This window comes from Muscardinus avellanarius, assembly GCF_963383645.1.
Source record: "Muscardinus avellanarius genome assembly, chromosome: 16".
NCBI classification, from domain to species: Eukaryota; Metazoa; Chordata; class Mammalia; order Rodentia; family Gliridae; genus Muscardinus; species Muscardinus avellanarius.
Window position 1 is genome coordinate 73,653,090 of NC_137802.1, and position 14,866 is coordinate 73,667,955.

The window sequence follows — 14,866 nt, forward strand, 5'->3', positions numbered from 1 at the left end:
CTCAAGATGAGGAAGGCGTTTTGGGGAGCTCAGGGCTCTCTTCTTATAGGGGACTTACTGCGGGGTGGGCTGGAGACGGTATGTGAGGATGAGCTCGGTCCGGGAGTCCCGAGGCGGTTCATGGTGGCAGGTGGTCTGGCAGCCTGAGGGGGGGTGAGCTCAGTCCAGTAGCCCCAGGCGCTTCCTGATGGTCTGTGGTCTGGTCGGCCTTAGGGCGGATGATCTTGGGTTGATTGGGGTCCTCATTAGTTGATTGACGATAAGCTGGGATATCCTAAATTATAGGCTTTCTCAGAGATATTGTTAACTCTAGGATCTACAGGTTTCCCAGGAATTTATGGGAGAGTCAGGCCTGGGAAAGAGAACTGTTGTGGACTAGAGGCTCCAGTTCTTATATCAAAGTTATATTTTTACTTTTCCTTCCTGTCTGTCTCCTTCTACCTACTTATTCCTTCTATCCTACATCGGGTTCAATCCTCAGTACTATAATAAATAAATAAATAAATAAATAAATGCCAGGAATGATGGTACACACCTATAATCCCAGTACTTGGGAGGATTGCAGGTTCACAGAAGGATCGCAGGTTCGAAGCCAGCCTCAGCAACTAAGTGAGGCCCTACATAACTTAGTGAGACCCTGCTTCATAGTCAAAAATAAAACTGGGCTGGGGGTGTAGCTCACCAGCACAGCGCCCCTGGGTTCAATCCCCAGTACCACAAAAGAAAAAGGAGGAGGGGGAGGGGAGGGGAGGGGAAGGGAGGGAAAGGAGAGGAGGAAGAGGAGGGAGGGGCGGAGGAGCGGGGGTGAGGTCTACCTAGAGGAGCAGCCCTCCTCTGCACCGTGGGGCAGGATGTGGAGCCAGGAGAGGGTGCCTTGACTGGGCTCCTCCTGCTAGGGCTTCACCACAGGTGGGCCTGCAGGCCCCACACCCTAATGGTCCAGGTCTGGGACCTCCTCCCCCTCCCCCAGGCTCCCTCTCTCCCCTGACCCCTGACCCCTGCTGGCCCCTCCCCCCTTGCTGTTTCTCTTAGAGTCTGAATGGACTCCTAACAGTGAGGTGTCTGGGTTTCTCTTCCCTGTGCAGGACACTGCTGGCCAGGAGCCGCCCCTCTCCGTGAACAATTCCCCCGTGTCAAGCGTCCCTGACCCCTCGTCTCGGGAGGGGGTGGGGGCCTGGAGCTGCTGCTGCCATCCCCCCGGGGCCAAGCACCCGTCCTGGAGTGGAGGCCTGGCGGTCTCCCTTCCCGCGGGGAGCAGCTGTGTCAAATACCTCATGTTCTTCTCCACCTTCCCCGTCTGCCTGCTGAGCCTGCTGGTCCTGGCGGTGGGGCTCTGGGGCCTGGCGGTCAAGGGGGCTCTGGAGAGTGGCTGGGAGGGCGCCCTGCCCCCAGACCCCATGCTGGTGCTGGTGCTGGGGGGGCTGGTGGTCAGCCTGGTGAGCCTGGCCGGCTGCCTGGGCGCCCTGTGTGAGAACAGCTGCCTACTGCGCTGCTTCTGCGGGGCCCTACTCCTCTTCCTGGCGCTCGAGGGCCTGGCGGGGGCCCTGGTGGTGGCGTTCTGGGGACCACTGCAGGACAGCCTGGAGGACACCCTGCGTGTGGCCATCGCCCGCTACCAGGACGACCCGGACCTGAGCTTCCTCCTCGACCAGGTCCAGCTGGGGCTGCAGTGCTGCGGGGCGGCGTCCTACCAGGACTGGCAGCAGAACCTGTGAGTGGCGAGGGAACGAGGGCGGCCTCGCTCGCTCGTGTGCACACCCACAGCACACACTCACTTCTCACACTCCCAGGCTTCACACACGCCCCAGGCGTGCGTGCAGGCACGCAAAACACTCAGGCTCACAGTCAAGCACACGCACGCCTACAAATATGTCCATTCATGTGGACGTAGATGCACATAGATTGCGCAGGTGGGGGCGCTTGCCCCCCATCAGAGGTTAGACACAGGGATTTCGTGGAGAGGCTGAGCCAACAGGCTGAGAAAGTCACTTTTCTCCTCGAGTGCTAGGCCCCTCAATGTCAGGTGAAAATAACTTTCAAGTTAGTTCAGGATGCCAGCCAGTTTCCCTCCACTGTGTGTGCGCGCATGCTGTGATTAGCCACTGTCCACACGGGACACGACACGGCCTGTATGTGTGCAGTGCTGAGGATGGAACCCAGGGCCTCACACGTGCCGTGCAAGCGCCCTCTCACTGAGCTCACACCGGCCCCTAGCTGCAGCGTGGGTTTTTTTCCACTGGTCTGGGGTGGAACCCAGGGGCATTAGACCTCTGAGCTACACCCCCAGCCCTATTTTGTATTATTTATTTTTCTTTATTTTTTTGCGGATCTGAGGATAGAACCCAGGGGCATTCGACCTCCGAGCTACACCTCCTGCCCTATTTTTTACTCTTTATTTTGAAACAGGGTCTCACTGAGTTGCAGAGGGCCTCACTAAGTAGCTGAGGCTGTCCGTGCACCACGATCCTCTGGTCTCAGACTCCCTAATGCTGGGATGACAAGCATGCGCCCCCCCCCCCAGTGCCAGGCAGCAGCGTGTTTTACAGACTGCCCCAGGGAGTCCGCTTTCTCCATCTCCCCAATGCACAGACACTGAGCTGTGTCCATCCTCCCTGTGACACCATGTGATCCTTCCCGGAGCCACGGAGGCCAACTGACCACAGAGATGAAGTCAGAGGAGGCTCTAAAACTGGCCGCTTCTTCCCAACGGTCACTAGAACACGTGGCTCCCCAGGCACTGGGGGACACGGTGCCTGAGGCGATGTAGGGACCTTCTGCAGTCTGCTCAGCAGGATCCATGAACCCAGCCCACTTGCAGGGCCCTGTATGTCCACGGAAGGCCAGGGCACTTGAGGGCCACTGCGCAGGGCCCTGAGAGTTTGATGTGGGTAGGAGACAGCGGCCCCAGCCTGGATCCTGGGAGCTGGGCCTTCTGTCCGAGCCGAGCCTTATTCACCTTGCAGGTACTTTAACTGCAGCTCTCCCGGGGTGCAGGCCTGCAGCCTCCCTGCCTCCTGCTGCATCAGCCCGCGGGAAGATGGGGCCTCAGTAAACTCCCAGTGTGGCTTCGGGGTGCTGCGTCTAGATGAGGGCGCGGCTGGGCGAGTCGTGCACCTGGAGGGCTGCGGGCCCGCGCTCCTGCAGTGGCTGCGCAGGAACCTCCGGGCTGTGGGCATCTGCACCATTGTCGTTGTGGTGGCCCAGGGGGCTGAGCTCCTGCTGGCTGCCCACCTGCTGAGGGCCCTAGCTGCCCACAAGGCCCTGGGGGGCCCCAAACCTGGGCCTCTGCGAGCACAGACTGCCCGTGCCCGCTTCCTGATGAACAGGACCAAGGATGGGCCCCAGTGTCAACGGGGCCCCGGGCTTCCCCTTGCCTCGGGGTCAGGGCAACCCTGCCAGACCTCTGCCCCTGCTGGGCCACCGCCTCAGCCCCGGCCAGCCACGAGCCAAGCCCATTCTGCCACCTGACTTTGCTCCTGCTTCCGGAGGACCCACCTAAGTGCACACCTGCTCCCTGCAAAGGCCACTGGGGTCTGTCTGCCCCTGCTGCCTGCTCTCTGGCTGGGGGTCCTGCTCCTTCCGCTGCCTCCTACCCCAGGCCTGCCCCGGGCTCTTGAGCAGCCCAGGCCACCCCATTTTCTCACAACGGACACTTTCCTGCGCCTATGGCCACCCCCTCTTTCTGAACCTTGGTGGGATGGAGGATAAAGCCCAGGCCTTTCAGGCCAGAAGGCTGCTCTGGGGGAAAGAGGAAATCATTGGTTGACGTGTATCATTCAGACAATAAACTGCCAATCTCCAGGGGGCTACCTTTGTGGCATGGAACCCCGCCGGGCCTGGGTGGGGAGCTCCGGCTGCCCGGCACCCCTGTCCCAGAGCTCAGCCCGGCTCTGACTTCAACTCCGGGGCCAGCGCCCTTTTGTGACTGTCCCATACGTGGAATCCCCAAGGGCCCTTTGGAGAGTCCTGTCTGGTCATGCCACGGAGTGGACCAAGCATCGCCTGAAGGAGCCCTCGGTGTGACCACCGTGCTGCTGGATAGCTGACTCCCCTGCCGTGCCAGGTGGCGCCCTCAGGTTGCTGGGGATGGGCTGGCTGGGTGACCGAGCTATTTATTGGACCTGCAGGCCTCAGTTTCCCCATCTGTGGGCTGGGGACCAGAGCTCCTGCCTCACGGAGTGTGGGCTGTGGGCCTGCTCTGGCCACACGTCACTGGCCGCGGCCCCAGGGAGTAGGTGAGGCCTGGCTGGGCTGTGTGCCCCGAGCTAAGGCGCTTTGGGGTGGCTGGCCGCAGGTCTCCAGACTCTGCCCGGCCAGCTTCTTCCGCCCAGCATCCTTCCCCAGGCACTCTTGCTGGTGAAGCCCTCAACCCCCCAGCACACTGCAGACGGCCGGGACATGCTAATTTTATTTTGAAACAGGGACAAGAAGGGTGGGCCAGTTGGAAAGGCTGATGAGGAGTGGGGGACCTCATTCTCTCTCAGAGTGCCCACCCCAGGACACCCCGCTGGAAGGGCTGCTGGGAGGTGAGCCTCCCCCCTGCGGAGCGCAGCACAGGGGGCTGGGGTGTGGAGGACACTCCTGGGGGCCTTCTCTGTGTTCCAGCCATGAGGAGGGGAGGGTGTGGGGCGGGGGTCTATGCCCCTCTCCTACAGACCTAAGGGGGTGGGCCTGACTCTCCTGGAGGTGGGAAGAGTATTCTGGGGGGCGGTGGTGGGCTCCTGTGGCTGGAATCTGGAACCTGAGGTTACCCCACTCCGGAGGCCAGGGGTGAGCTGGGCTGGGAGCTCCTCGCCAGGGATCCTGAGTGTGGTGGGCAGCGGGGAGGGTCCGGGGTTCCAGGCAGGGGCCTGGCTAGATGATGCCGTACTGGGCCAGCTCGTGCAGCTCCAGGTGGTTGAAGGCCTCCCAGGGGCAGATGACCGTGATGTCTGCAGGGGGAATGTGGTCAAGGAGGACCCACACCCCATGTGGAGACTAAATGCCGACCCCCCTCCCGGGTGCGCCAGCTCTGGGGGAGTGTTGGCTGGGCCCTGCCCTGGCAGACAGCTAAAGCTTGATGCTGGGAAGTGAGAGGCAGGCGGCACAGTGCCCACGTAAGCAGCAGGGCTGGGGGCCTTGGGGTGGGGCCGGGCACACCCTCAGGACGGCACTAGTCGCAGACATACCTGTTCCCAGGCCTTCCATTCCAGGGATGTCGTCCCCAAACCTGCAGAACAGAGTGGTCAGGGTCAGTGGTCAGCACCCAGCCCTCCCAGAAGACCAGGCACAGGCTGGGGCCCCAGGGGGCAGAGATGGGTCTCCTCCCCCACCCCCAGCTGTGGGGCCAGGCCCGTGGGGGCTCCTCCCACCAACACAGGCCAGAGAATGAGGCTGGGGGCGGAGGAAAGCCAGGTGAAGCAAGCAGGCAGGCGTGTACTATGCAAAAGCCCAGCGTGAGGACTGCGGGGTGCGAGGTTGGTGTCTCTGAGTGTGTTCTGGAAGGTTCCTATGCAGGAGGCCTGGTCCCTAGTGTTAGGTATTATGAAGTTGTGGGTCTTTAAGGGGAGGGCCTAGTGGAAGGTGATTAGAATAAGGACATGGTGGTGCACACTTGTAATCCCAGCATTCGGGAGGCTGAGACCTGAGGTTTGTGGTTCTTGGACAGCCTCAGCTACTTAGTGAGGCCTTTTGCAACTCAGTGAGACCCTATTTCAAAGTAAAGAATAAAAAATTGTGCAGGGGTTGTAGCTCGGAGGTCAAATGCCTCTGGGTTCCATCCCCAGACCCACCAAAAAAAAAAAAAGAAAGAAAGAAAGAAAGAAAGAAAGAGAAAAGAAAAAGAAAAAGAAAAAAGAATAAGGATTCGGGGCTCTCACTGGATTAGGCCATAACCCCACATGTAGAGTGTGGGCTATAAAACAGGGAGCCTGGCTGGGCGTGGTGGCACACACTTGTAATCTCAGCATTCAGGAGGCTGAGACTGGAGGATCACGGTTCAAGGCCAGCCTCAGCTACTTAGTGAGGCCCTCCGCAACTCAGTGAGACCCTGTTTCAAAATAAAGAATAAAAAATAGGGCAGGGGGTATAGCTCGGAGGTAGAATGTCCCTGAGTTCCATCCCCAGAGCCACAAAACAAAACAAAACAAAATAAAGAGGGAGCCTGGCCCCTTCCCACTCCCTGGCTTCCCATCTCCCGGGGTGATCCAGCTTTCTTGCTGGTAGCCCTGCCACTGCCCTGGTACCAACACCAGGCTGCGATATAGCCAGCAGGCCTCAGCACACAAACTGTGAGCTAATTAAACCTTTTTTTTTTTTTTTTTTTTTTTTTTTGCGGTACTGGGGATGGAACCCAGGAGCATTCTACCTCTGAGCTACACCCCTAGCCCTATTTTTTATTCTTTATTTTTATTTATTTTTTTGTGTGTTTGGGGATGGAACCCAGGGGCATCTGATCTCCGAGCTACAGCCCCTGCCCTATTTTTTATTCTTTATTTTGAAACCGGGTCTCACCGAGTTGCAGAAGGCCTCACTAAGTAGCTGAGGCTGTCCGCAAACCGCGATCCTCTGGTCTCAGCCTCCCAAATGCTGGGATTACAAGCATGTGCTACCACGCCCGGCTTTTATTCTTTATTTTGAAACAGGGTCTCACTGAGTTGCAAAGGGCCTCACTAAGTAGCTGAGGCTGTCTGTGAACTGTGATCCTCCTGTCTCAGCCTCCCTCATGCTGGGATTACAAGTGTGTGCCACCAAGCCTGTTTTAAACCTCCTTTCTGCATAAAGCACCAGCCCTTTTGTTATATAACAGAAAGGGGTTCGGGCATGGTGGTGCACGCTTGTAACCCCAGAGCTTGAGAGGCTGAGACAGAAGGATCACACAGGGTCGAATCCAATCTCAGCTACTTAGGCTCTCAGCAATGTAGTGAGACCCTTTTTCCAAATAAAATATAAAATAGATCTGAATAAAATAGATTTGGCCTCAGAAAGGGGTATGGCATGTTTGTGTGTGCACACAGGTGAGTGGTGAGGATACACACACACACACACACACACACACACACACTCCTGAGGGAGGCAGCGGCTTCGACTCTGCCCTGTCCAGTCTCAGGAACTGCCTGCCCCAATGGTAAGACCGGACCACCCTCCCCAGCCTCCACCTCCACCTCCAGCCTGAGGGTCCCCTCCCCAGTTCTGCTCACCCCTGAACGCCTTTCTTGGGGGGCTTGCTCTTGAACTGCCTGGTTTGCCGCTGCTTAAATTTGGGTGGCCCTTTCCGGGGGGTGACAGGTCCCCCAATCACCCTGGTGGCCGACCGGATCTCCATTTTGGGCGGCTCCAGGTTCATGGTGAGGCTGGCAGGGACACTGCGATGACCTTTGGCTTCTGGACTTCCTCAGGCTGGGCTGAACTCCTCATGCGGGCTGGGGGCAGACGGGGGGGAGGGAGTGAGTGCTCCTGCTGCCAGGATCTCGGCCCACCAGGACAGAGTGTGAGACACAGATCCACCCTGCGTCCTTCTGTGCAGCTGAGACAACAGCTCTCGCTCCAGGAACCTCCTTCCAGCTCCCCGTGGGGCCCCCAGCCTGGCCCGGCAGATCCCCTTGACACACGCACTGCTGATGGACGGCCACACAACTCCTGTTTCTCCCTGTGGCCCTGCAGATCCACAGCAAACCATCCTGCCAGCCCCTGACGTGTCCCAAACCCGGATTCTCAGCACCTCCCTCTGCAGGGGCTGCTGAAGACCCTTGACGCGGCTCCCCTCCCTCCTTCCCGTAGAGAGGGACTCTGAATCCAACCGTGTCACTCTGTCCAAAGCCGTCTGGGGGCCCCCGCTGGGGTGGGATGAGACCCAAAGGGGCCTCTTCCTGGCGCTGCAGACCAGCCTCAGGCTTGGGTGTGATGAGCTTCTTCTCTGGGAAGCCCCCCTGACCCACCCTGCGCTCAGGCCTGGATTATCTCCTCATATCACATATTAACCCTGTTTTTTTTTGGGGGGGGAACTGGGGATTGAACCTGGGGACATTCTACCTCTGAGCTACACCCCAGGCTACTTGTTATTCTTTCTTTATTTTTTGTTTTTATTTTTTGGGAGTTTTTTTTTTAAGTGGTAATGGGGGTGGAACCCAGGGGCTTTTCTACCTCCGGGCTATACTCTCAGACCTATTTTATACTTTATTTGGAAACAGGGTCTCACTAAGTTGCTGAGAGCCTCACTCAGTAGCTGAGGCTGGCTTTGAGCCTGTGCGATCCTCCTGTCTCAGCCTCCCAAGTGCGGGGATTACAAGCATTCACCACCACACCCAGTTTAGCCTGGGCAATTTAATGAGATATTGTCTCAAAATAAAAATGTCCAAAAGAAGCTAAGCATGGTGGCACACACTTGTAATCCCAGTACTTTGAAAATTGAGACAGGAGGAATACAGGTTTAAAGCCAGCCTTGGCAATGTAGGGGGGCTCTCAGAAATCTAATGAGACTGAGTTTCCAAAAATAAAATAAAATAAAATCGGGATGGGGGCATAGCTTGGAGGTACAATCCCTAGGTTGTACCTCCCCAGTACCAAAAAAAAAAAAAAAAAAAAAGAAAGAAAGAAAAGAAAAAGTAAAGGACCAGGAGTGGAAGGGACCAGGAGAAGCTGGACGTGGTTTATAATCCCAGTATTTGGGAGGCTGAGACTGGAGAATTGCAGGCTCACGGTCAGCTTCAGCTACTTGTGAGGCCCTCCACGACTTAGTGAGAACCTGCTTCAAATAAAAGAATAAAAAATGGAGCTGGGCCAGGTGTGGTGGCGCACGCTTGTAATCCCAGCATTCGGGAGGCAGAGACAGGAGGATCACAATTCACGGACAGCCTCAGCCAGTACTCAGTGAGGGCCTTCACAACTCAGTGAGACCCTGTGTCAAACATAAAAAGGACTAAAAAATATGGTTGGGGGTGTAGCTCAGAGGTAGAATGCCCCTGGGTTCCATCCCCAGTACCTCAAAAAAAAAAAAAAAAAAAAAAAAAAGGAGCTGGGCCAGGCGTGGTGGCGCACAGTTGTAATCCCAGCATTTGGGAGTCCGAAACAGGAGGATTTGGGTTCGGGGACAGCCTCAGCTACTCAGTGAGGCCAGGAGTGTAGCTCAGTGGTAGAGCACCCCTGGGTTCAGTCCCCATACTCCCTGACACACACACCAAAGACCACAAAATGGGAAAGCAGAGTTGGCCTTGGGGAAGGGCCTGTATGGGAACCAGTCTGCTGCTGAGCTGTGCGACTCTCCCTGGTCCCCTATCACGAGGGACAGCTGAGGTTCAGGGTGAGTGGCTGAGGCCGGTCGTCCTCTCCCTGATATGGGCTGTGTGGCTCAGCGTCACCCTAGCTCCGGCTTGGCTGGGCGGGCCTCAGCTGCTTGGAGGAGGCCGTGTCCTTGGAGGCACTGTACAGGACGGCTTCCCCTCCCCAAAGCCTCTGAGCAGATGATGGCCTAAGCCCCAGAGACCTTGGCCAAGGACGACACAGATTCCTTTAAGCCTATCAGCACCAAAGGGAGACTCCTAATCTAGGGGTGTGCTGCCAGAAGGTTCTAAGGCTATGCATGTGATGCAACAGAGGGCGCTGCACCCCTCGCCTGCCCTGGGTGCCCAAGGACTGTCTTGGGGCCCTTTGGTCTTGTAGGGTGGAATGCCTGACTCCAGCCTTGGGTTACCACCAGCCGCTTACAAGAGCACTGGGGTGCGGCTAACCAGGAGGCAAGAACAGGTGGCCCCATTGTGGGGGCCTGGCAGGGGCCCCTCCATCCCAGGGCCCCACCTTCCCTCCGAGTTCAGCCTCTATCCCCAGGGCCAGAGCCAGCCTGGGGGAGGCAGGGCTCAGGAGCCTGGCGGCCTTGCCGCTCAGCCCCTGGGCACTCACCCCTCTTTCCAGACTTGCAGGCACAGCTGGACCGCCTCTGCAGCCCTGGACCATGCGCCGCCCTGGTCCTGCTGTTGGATACTGTCGCCATGGAAACACTACCTGAGCTGCCCCACTGCCTGGCCTGTGGCTGGTGCCAGTCAGTCAGCTGATTGCCAATGGCCAGAGCTCCCAGAACATCCCTAGCCTTGGGGACAGAGGCACCCCCATTTGACATGGGAGCAGAGGAAGTGACTGGGGTGAGGAAGGACAGGGCGGTGAACTGAAAACCCAGACCTCAGTCAAGGTGTTAAAGGCCAGCTGCCCTCCCACCACCCCTACCCATGTGCAGATGGGCAGAGACCTGGCTGCCAGGAACAGCCAGGGGGTCGCTACTCACCGAGCACTGGACAAGTCTCAGGGAGCCACCAGTACCGGTGGCTGGTCCTGGCTCAGCGGTGCTGGCAGGGCATTTATCTTGTGAGCAGATTATTACTCTTCGCCCTGATGCCTCACTAATGAGATTGTTGGGCCCCCAAGAGGATTCTGGGGGTGGGCAGAAGGGACTCAGGTGCAGCTGAAGGCCTGAAGGGAGGACACCCCACACAGAAGGCTGGAGCCCGGGAGGGGAAGTGTGACCCCACACAGCCCATGGGTGGGACTCCCTCCAGAAGCCACTGGCCTGTCTTACAGATGACTTGAGCTGCCAGTGGGCCTCCAACCTCTGTTTGTGTGTGTGTGCATGTGTGTGCGTGCGCACACAGGTAACATGTGTTGTATTACTGGGATTGAACTCAGTAACACACCCAGCTACACCCCCAGCGCTATTTTTTATTCTGTGTGTGTGTGTGTGTGTGTGTGTGTGTGTGTGTGTGTGTACCCGGTACTGGGAATGGAACCCAGTGCCATTCTACCTCCAAGCTACATCCCCAGCCTTATTTTTTATTCTTTTTTTGAAACAGGGTATCACTGAGTTGCAGAGGGCCTCACTAAGTAGCTGAGGCTTTCCACTAACTGCAAACCTCTTGTCTCAGCCTCCCAAATGCTGGGATTACAAGCATGCATAACCATGCCTGGCTATTCCTTTTTTTTTTTTTTTTTTTTTTTGCGGGTTTGGAGATGGAACTCAGGGGCACTTGACCTCCGAGCTACACCCACAACCCTATTTTTTATTATTTTATTTTGAAACAGGGTCTCACTAAGTTGCAGAGGGCCTCACTAAGTAGCTGAGGCTGTCCACAAATCGTGATCCTCTGGTCTCAGCCTCCCGAATGCTGGGATTTCAAGTGTGCGCCACCACCCCCGGCAGGCTATTCTTTACTTTGAAACAGTCTCACTCACTTGCAGTGGCCTGCATTCAGGAGGCTGAGATTGGAGGATCATGGTTCACTAACAACCTCAGCAACTTAGTGAGGCCCTTTGCAACTCAGTGAGAACCAGTTTCAAAATAAAAAATAAAAAAATAGGGCTGGAGGTGCAGCTTGTTAGTAGAATGCCTCTGGGTTCCATCTCCAGTACCGCAATAAATAAACAAACAAATAAATAAACAAATAAATAAATAAATTGCAGAGGGCCTCACTAGGTGGTTGAGGCTGGCCGTGAACCTGCGATCCTCCTGTCTTAGCCTCTCAAATACTGGGATTACAAGCATGTACCACCATGCCCTGCTAGTTCGTGGATTTTATTTTTTATATTGAAATAGGGTCACACAATGTTTTGGAGAGCTCCACTAGATGGCTGGGAACTTGCGATCCTCCTGTCTCAGCCTCCCATGTACTGGAATAACTGGGGGGGTCACCACGCCTGGTTTGATCTGCTTTTTTTTTTTTTTTTTTGGTGGTACTGGGGGTGGAACCCAGAGGCTTTCTACCTCCGGGCTATACTCCCAGACCTTTTTTATATTTTATTTGGAAACAGGGTCTCACTAAGTTGCTGAAAACCTCACTAAGTAGCTGAGGCTGGCTTCGAACCCATGTGATCCTCCTGTCTCAGCCTCTCAAGTGTGGGGATTACAAGTGTGCGCCACCACACCCGGCTTCCCAGCCCCATTTTTTATTCTTTATTTTGAAACAGGGTCTCACTGAGTTGCAGAGGGCCTCACTAAGTAGCTGAGGCTGCCTGTGAACCGCGATCCTCCTGTCTCAGCCTCCCGAATGCTGGCATTACGCCACCATACCTGGCTCTGATCTGCTTTCTTTGACAAGGCAACATGGGCCTTATAAACAATGTTAAAGTTTCCTGTTTGACCACCATGGAGAATGTATTTATTCTCAGGTAAAGTCAATACACAATTCCTTGTATGCCCATCAGACATATTGAGCCCAGGAAGGTGTGAACTAAGGCTGCCCTTGCTGCTTCCTGAGCAGGAGCTGCGGTCTCTGTCCAGGGGGAGGCCCAGCCAGGTGGCTCAGTGGCCACTGCGCATGCGGAGCTGGATCTCCATCCGGATGAAGGCCTTGAGGTTCTCGTCGGCCACCTGCTCCTCCAGCGCGGCCAGGGCCCTCTCGCCGCCATCCTGGTAGTGCTTCAGCAGGGCCTCTGCGTACTCCACCCACACGCAGTTCGGGCAGCCGCTCATGCAGCAGTTTGTGGGGGGCTGGAGCTCAGGAGGCAGAGGGCATTGGGGTCCTGAGGGACTCCCACTGGGCGGGGAAGCTTTGGGCTGCCTGGTGTCATCTGCACCAGCTTGCGAGCCCCCCTTCATGAGGTCCGTCCCCAGTTCCTTGTGGCCATCACCAGCTCCTACTCGGGTAAGGTGCCTGGGAACAGCACAGAGCGCCCCCTGTGGATGCAGACAAGAGGGGCTGTCCAGGTGCTGCTAGGGCCACACCTGCCGCAGCCGGAAGGCGCCTGACCACTCACAGATGGCTTCCCAATTTCTTTCTTTCCGTTCCCTCTTTCCTTTCCTTTCTTTCTCTCTCCCTCTTCCTTTCTTCTTTCCTTTCTTTCCCGGTACTGGGGATTGATGAAGCCAGGGCAGCATTCCACCTCTGAGCTACACTCCAAGCCTTATTCTTTATTATATTATTTTTTGGGGGGTCTGGGGATGGAACCCAGGGACATTCGACCTCCGAGCTACACCCACTGTCCTGTTTTTTATTCTTTATTTTGAAACAGGGTCTCACTGATTTGCGAAGGGCCTCACTAAGTAGCTGAGGCTGTCCACACACCGTGATTCTCCGGGTCTCAGCCTCCCAAATGCTGGGATTACAAGTGTGTGTCACCACGCCTGGCTTAAAAGGCCTTTTTTTTTTTTGGTGGATTACAAGCGTGTACCACCACACCTGGCTATTCTTTAATTTGAAACAGGGTCTCACTAAGTTGCAGAGCACCTCACTAAGTAGCTGAGGCTGTCCTCAAACCGCGAACCTCTGGTCTCAGCCTCCCAAATATATGCTCCATCACGAGGCTGCTATCCTCCTGTCTCAGCTTCCCAAGTGCCTGGATTATAGTCATGTGCTTCTAGATAGGCTATTTATTTATTTATTGCAGGTTTGGGAATGGAATGAATGTCCAGAGGCATTTGACCTCCAAGCCACACCCCCAGCCCAATATTTTATTCTTTATTTTGAAACAGGGTCTCACTGAGTTGCAGAGGGCCTCACTAAGTAGCTGAGATTCTCCGAAAGGTCGAATCCTTCAAAAACCCTGGGTGTGACTCCTGTCCTCTCCGGAATTTGCCCTCTAAGGCCCACCAGTGAGAGCAGGGGGCTGATCCTAATCACAAGACCTATAATGTCTCAGGAGGTCTTTTTGTCTTGCTTATGACTGTATCTTAGCAATTTATCCCCCATTGTATTTTGGTATTTACTCTTCCCCATGAGGATCTGATAATTAACCTAACTGGAGAAGGGTATAAAAACTTAGAGAATAAATTTTGTCAGTTGCACAAGAGGCAATTGTCCGAGTCCTTCATTTCAGGTCTCTCCCTCCAGAGAGTCCCAGAGAGGAATCTCCACAGTCCACGAACAGCGATCCTCGGGTCTCAGCCTCCCAAATGCTGGGATTACAAGCGTGCGCCACCACGCTGGGCAAGGCTATTTATTTTGTTGTGGGGCATTCTACTACTGATCTACACCCCCAGCCCTTTTTATTTTTTGTTTTGAAAACAGGATCTTGCTAAGTTGCTGAGGCCATCCTTGAGTCTTCCATCCTCCTGTCTCAGCCTCCCAAATCCTGAGATTACAGACAGGCCTGTGCCACCACCCTGGCCTAGAGTCAGCAATTTAGCGATGCCCTTGACAACTTGGTGAGACCTTATCTGAAACCAAAAAATAATAGAGCTGAAGGTGTAGGTCAGAGGTAGAACGACCCTGGGCTCAATCCCCAGCACCACACACACACACACACACACACACACACACACACACGCGCGCGCACGCACACACACACACACACACGCCCTTGCCCCCGGTCAGAGGTAGAACGACCCTGGGCTCAATCCCCAGCACCACACACACACACACACACACACACACACACACACACACACACGCACACACGCCCTTGCCCCCGGGCTGCACCCTTCCCTATAAATGCCCTAAGAGCCTCTCCACCCTGTGCCGCCCCGCCCTGGGTCACCTTCTCAGGTCTCACGGCCCTGGCACTGACTGGCACTCTACAGACTTCAGTCATCTACTGAATCCTCTAGAGGGGCGCGTCCGATCCTCATCACAGCCATGCCAACAAGGCCCAGAGGGTTCGCTTACAGCAAACGCTATAGATGCGCTGGACGTGAGAGCGCTGGGGCTAGCCGGCCTCCCTAGACCAGGACCAGGGCTCCACCGGCGGCCTCCAGCCACGCCCAAGCACAGCCAGTGAGTCCCGGCCCTGGGCCCGCCGCCCCTGCGTCCCGCCCGCCAGCCGGTACTTGCCCAGCGGAGGACCACGGCGCCCAGTGCGCGGCGCCCCAAAGTCCCGCTCCGCAGCGACATCGCGGCGCCCCGGCCCGGCCGAGAGCGGCGGCCGCTCTGACCAATCACGGCACGCCAGGGTGCAGCACCCCTCCAATGAG

At 56.2% G+C, this 14,866-nt stretch overlaps 3 protein-coding genes across 3 annotated transcripts in view; 1 reads left to right on the forward strand and 2 right to left on the reverse strand.

The window, feature by feature from the left end:
- TSPAN10 (tetraspanin 10) overlaps window positions 1-3,468 on the forward strand; it is a gene marked incomplete at both ends in the record, with an annotated part of 4,801 nt that extends 1,333 nt beyond the window's left edge. The window contains 2 exons of the mRNA XM_080714161.1: window positions 1,086-1,711; window positions 2,964-3,468. Of these exons, the coding sequence (XP_080570287.1) occupies window positions 1,086-1,711; window positions 2,964-3,468 (1,131 nt within the window). The remainder of the gene's footprint in view (window positions 1-1,085; window positions 1,712-2,963) is intronic.
- A 1,386-nt stretch (window positions 3,469-4,854) lies between these two features.
- PDE6G (phosphodiesterase 6G) lies at window positions 4,855-7,324 on the reverse strand (the record flags this gene model as incomplete). Its single annotated transcript, XM_080713345.1, has 3 exons — window positions 4,855-4,931; window positions 5,169-5,209; window positions 7,179-7,324. The coding sequence occupies 3 exons, from the start codon at window positions 7,322-7,324 to the stop codon at window positions 4,855-4,857; spliced, it is 264 nt and encodes an 87-aa protein (XP_080569471.1).
- Window positions 7,325-12,259: 4,935 nt separating this feature from the next.
- Window positions 12,260-14,786, reverse strand: OXLD1 (oxidoreductase like domain containing 1; the record flags this gene model as incomplete). Its single annotated transcript, XM_080714162.1, has 2 exons — window positions 12,260-12,634; window positions 14,727-14,786. 2 exons carry the CDS (start codon window positions 14,784-14,786, stop codon window positions 12,260-12,262), a joined length of 435 nt encoding a protein of 144 aa, XP_080570288.1.
- Between the last annotated feature and the right edge of the window lie 80 nt (window positions 14,787-14,866).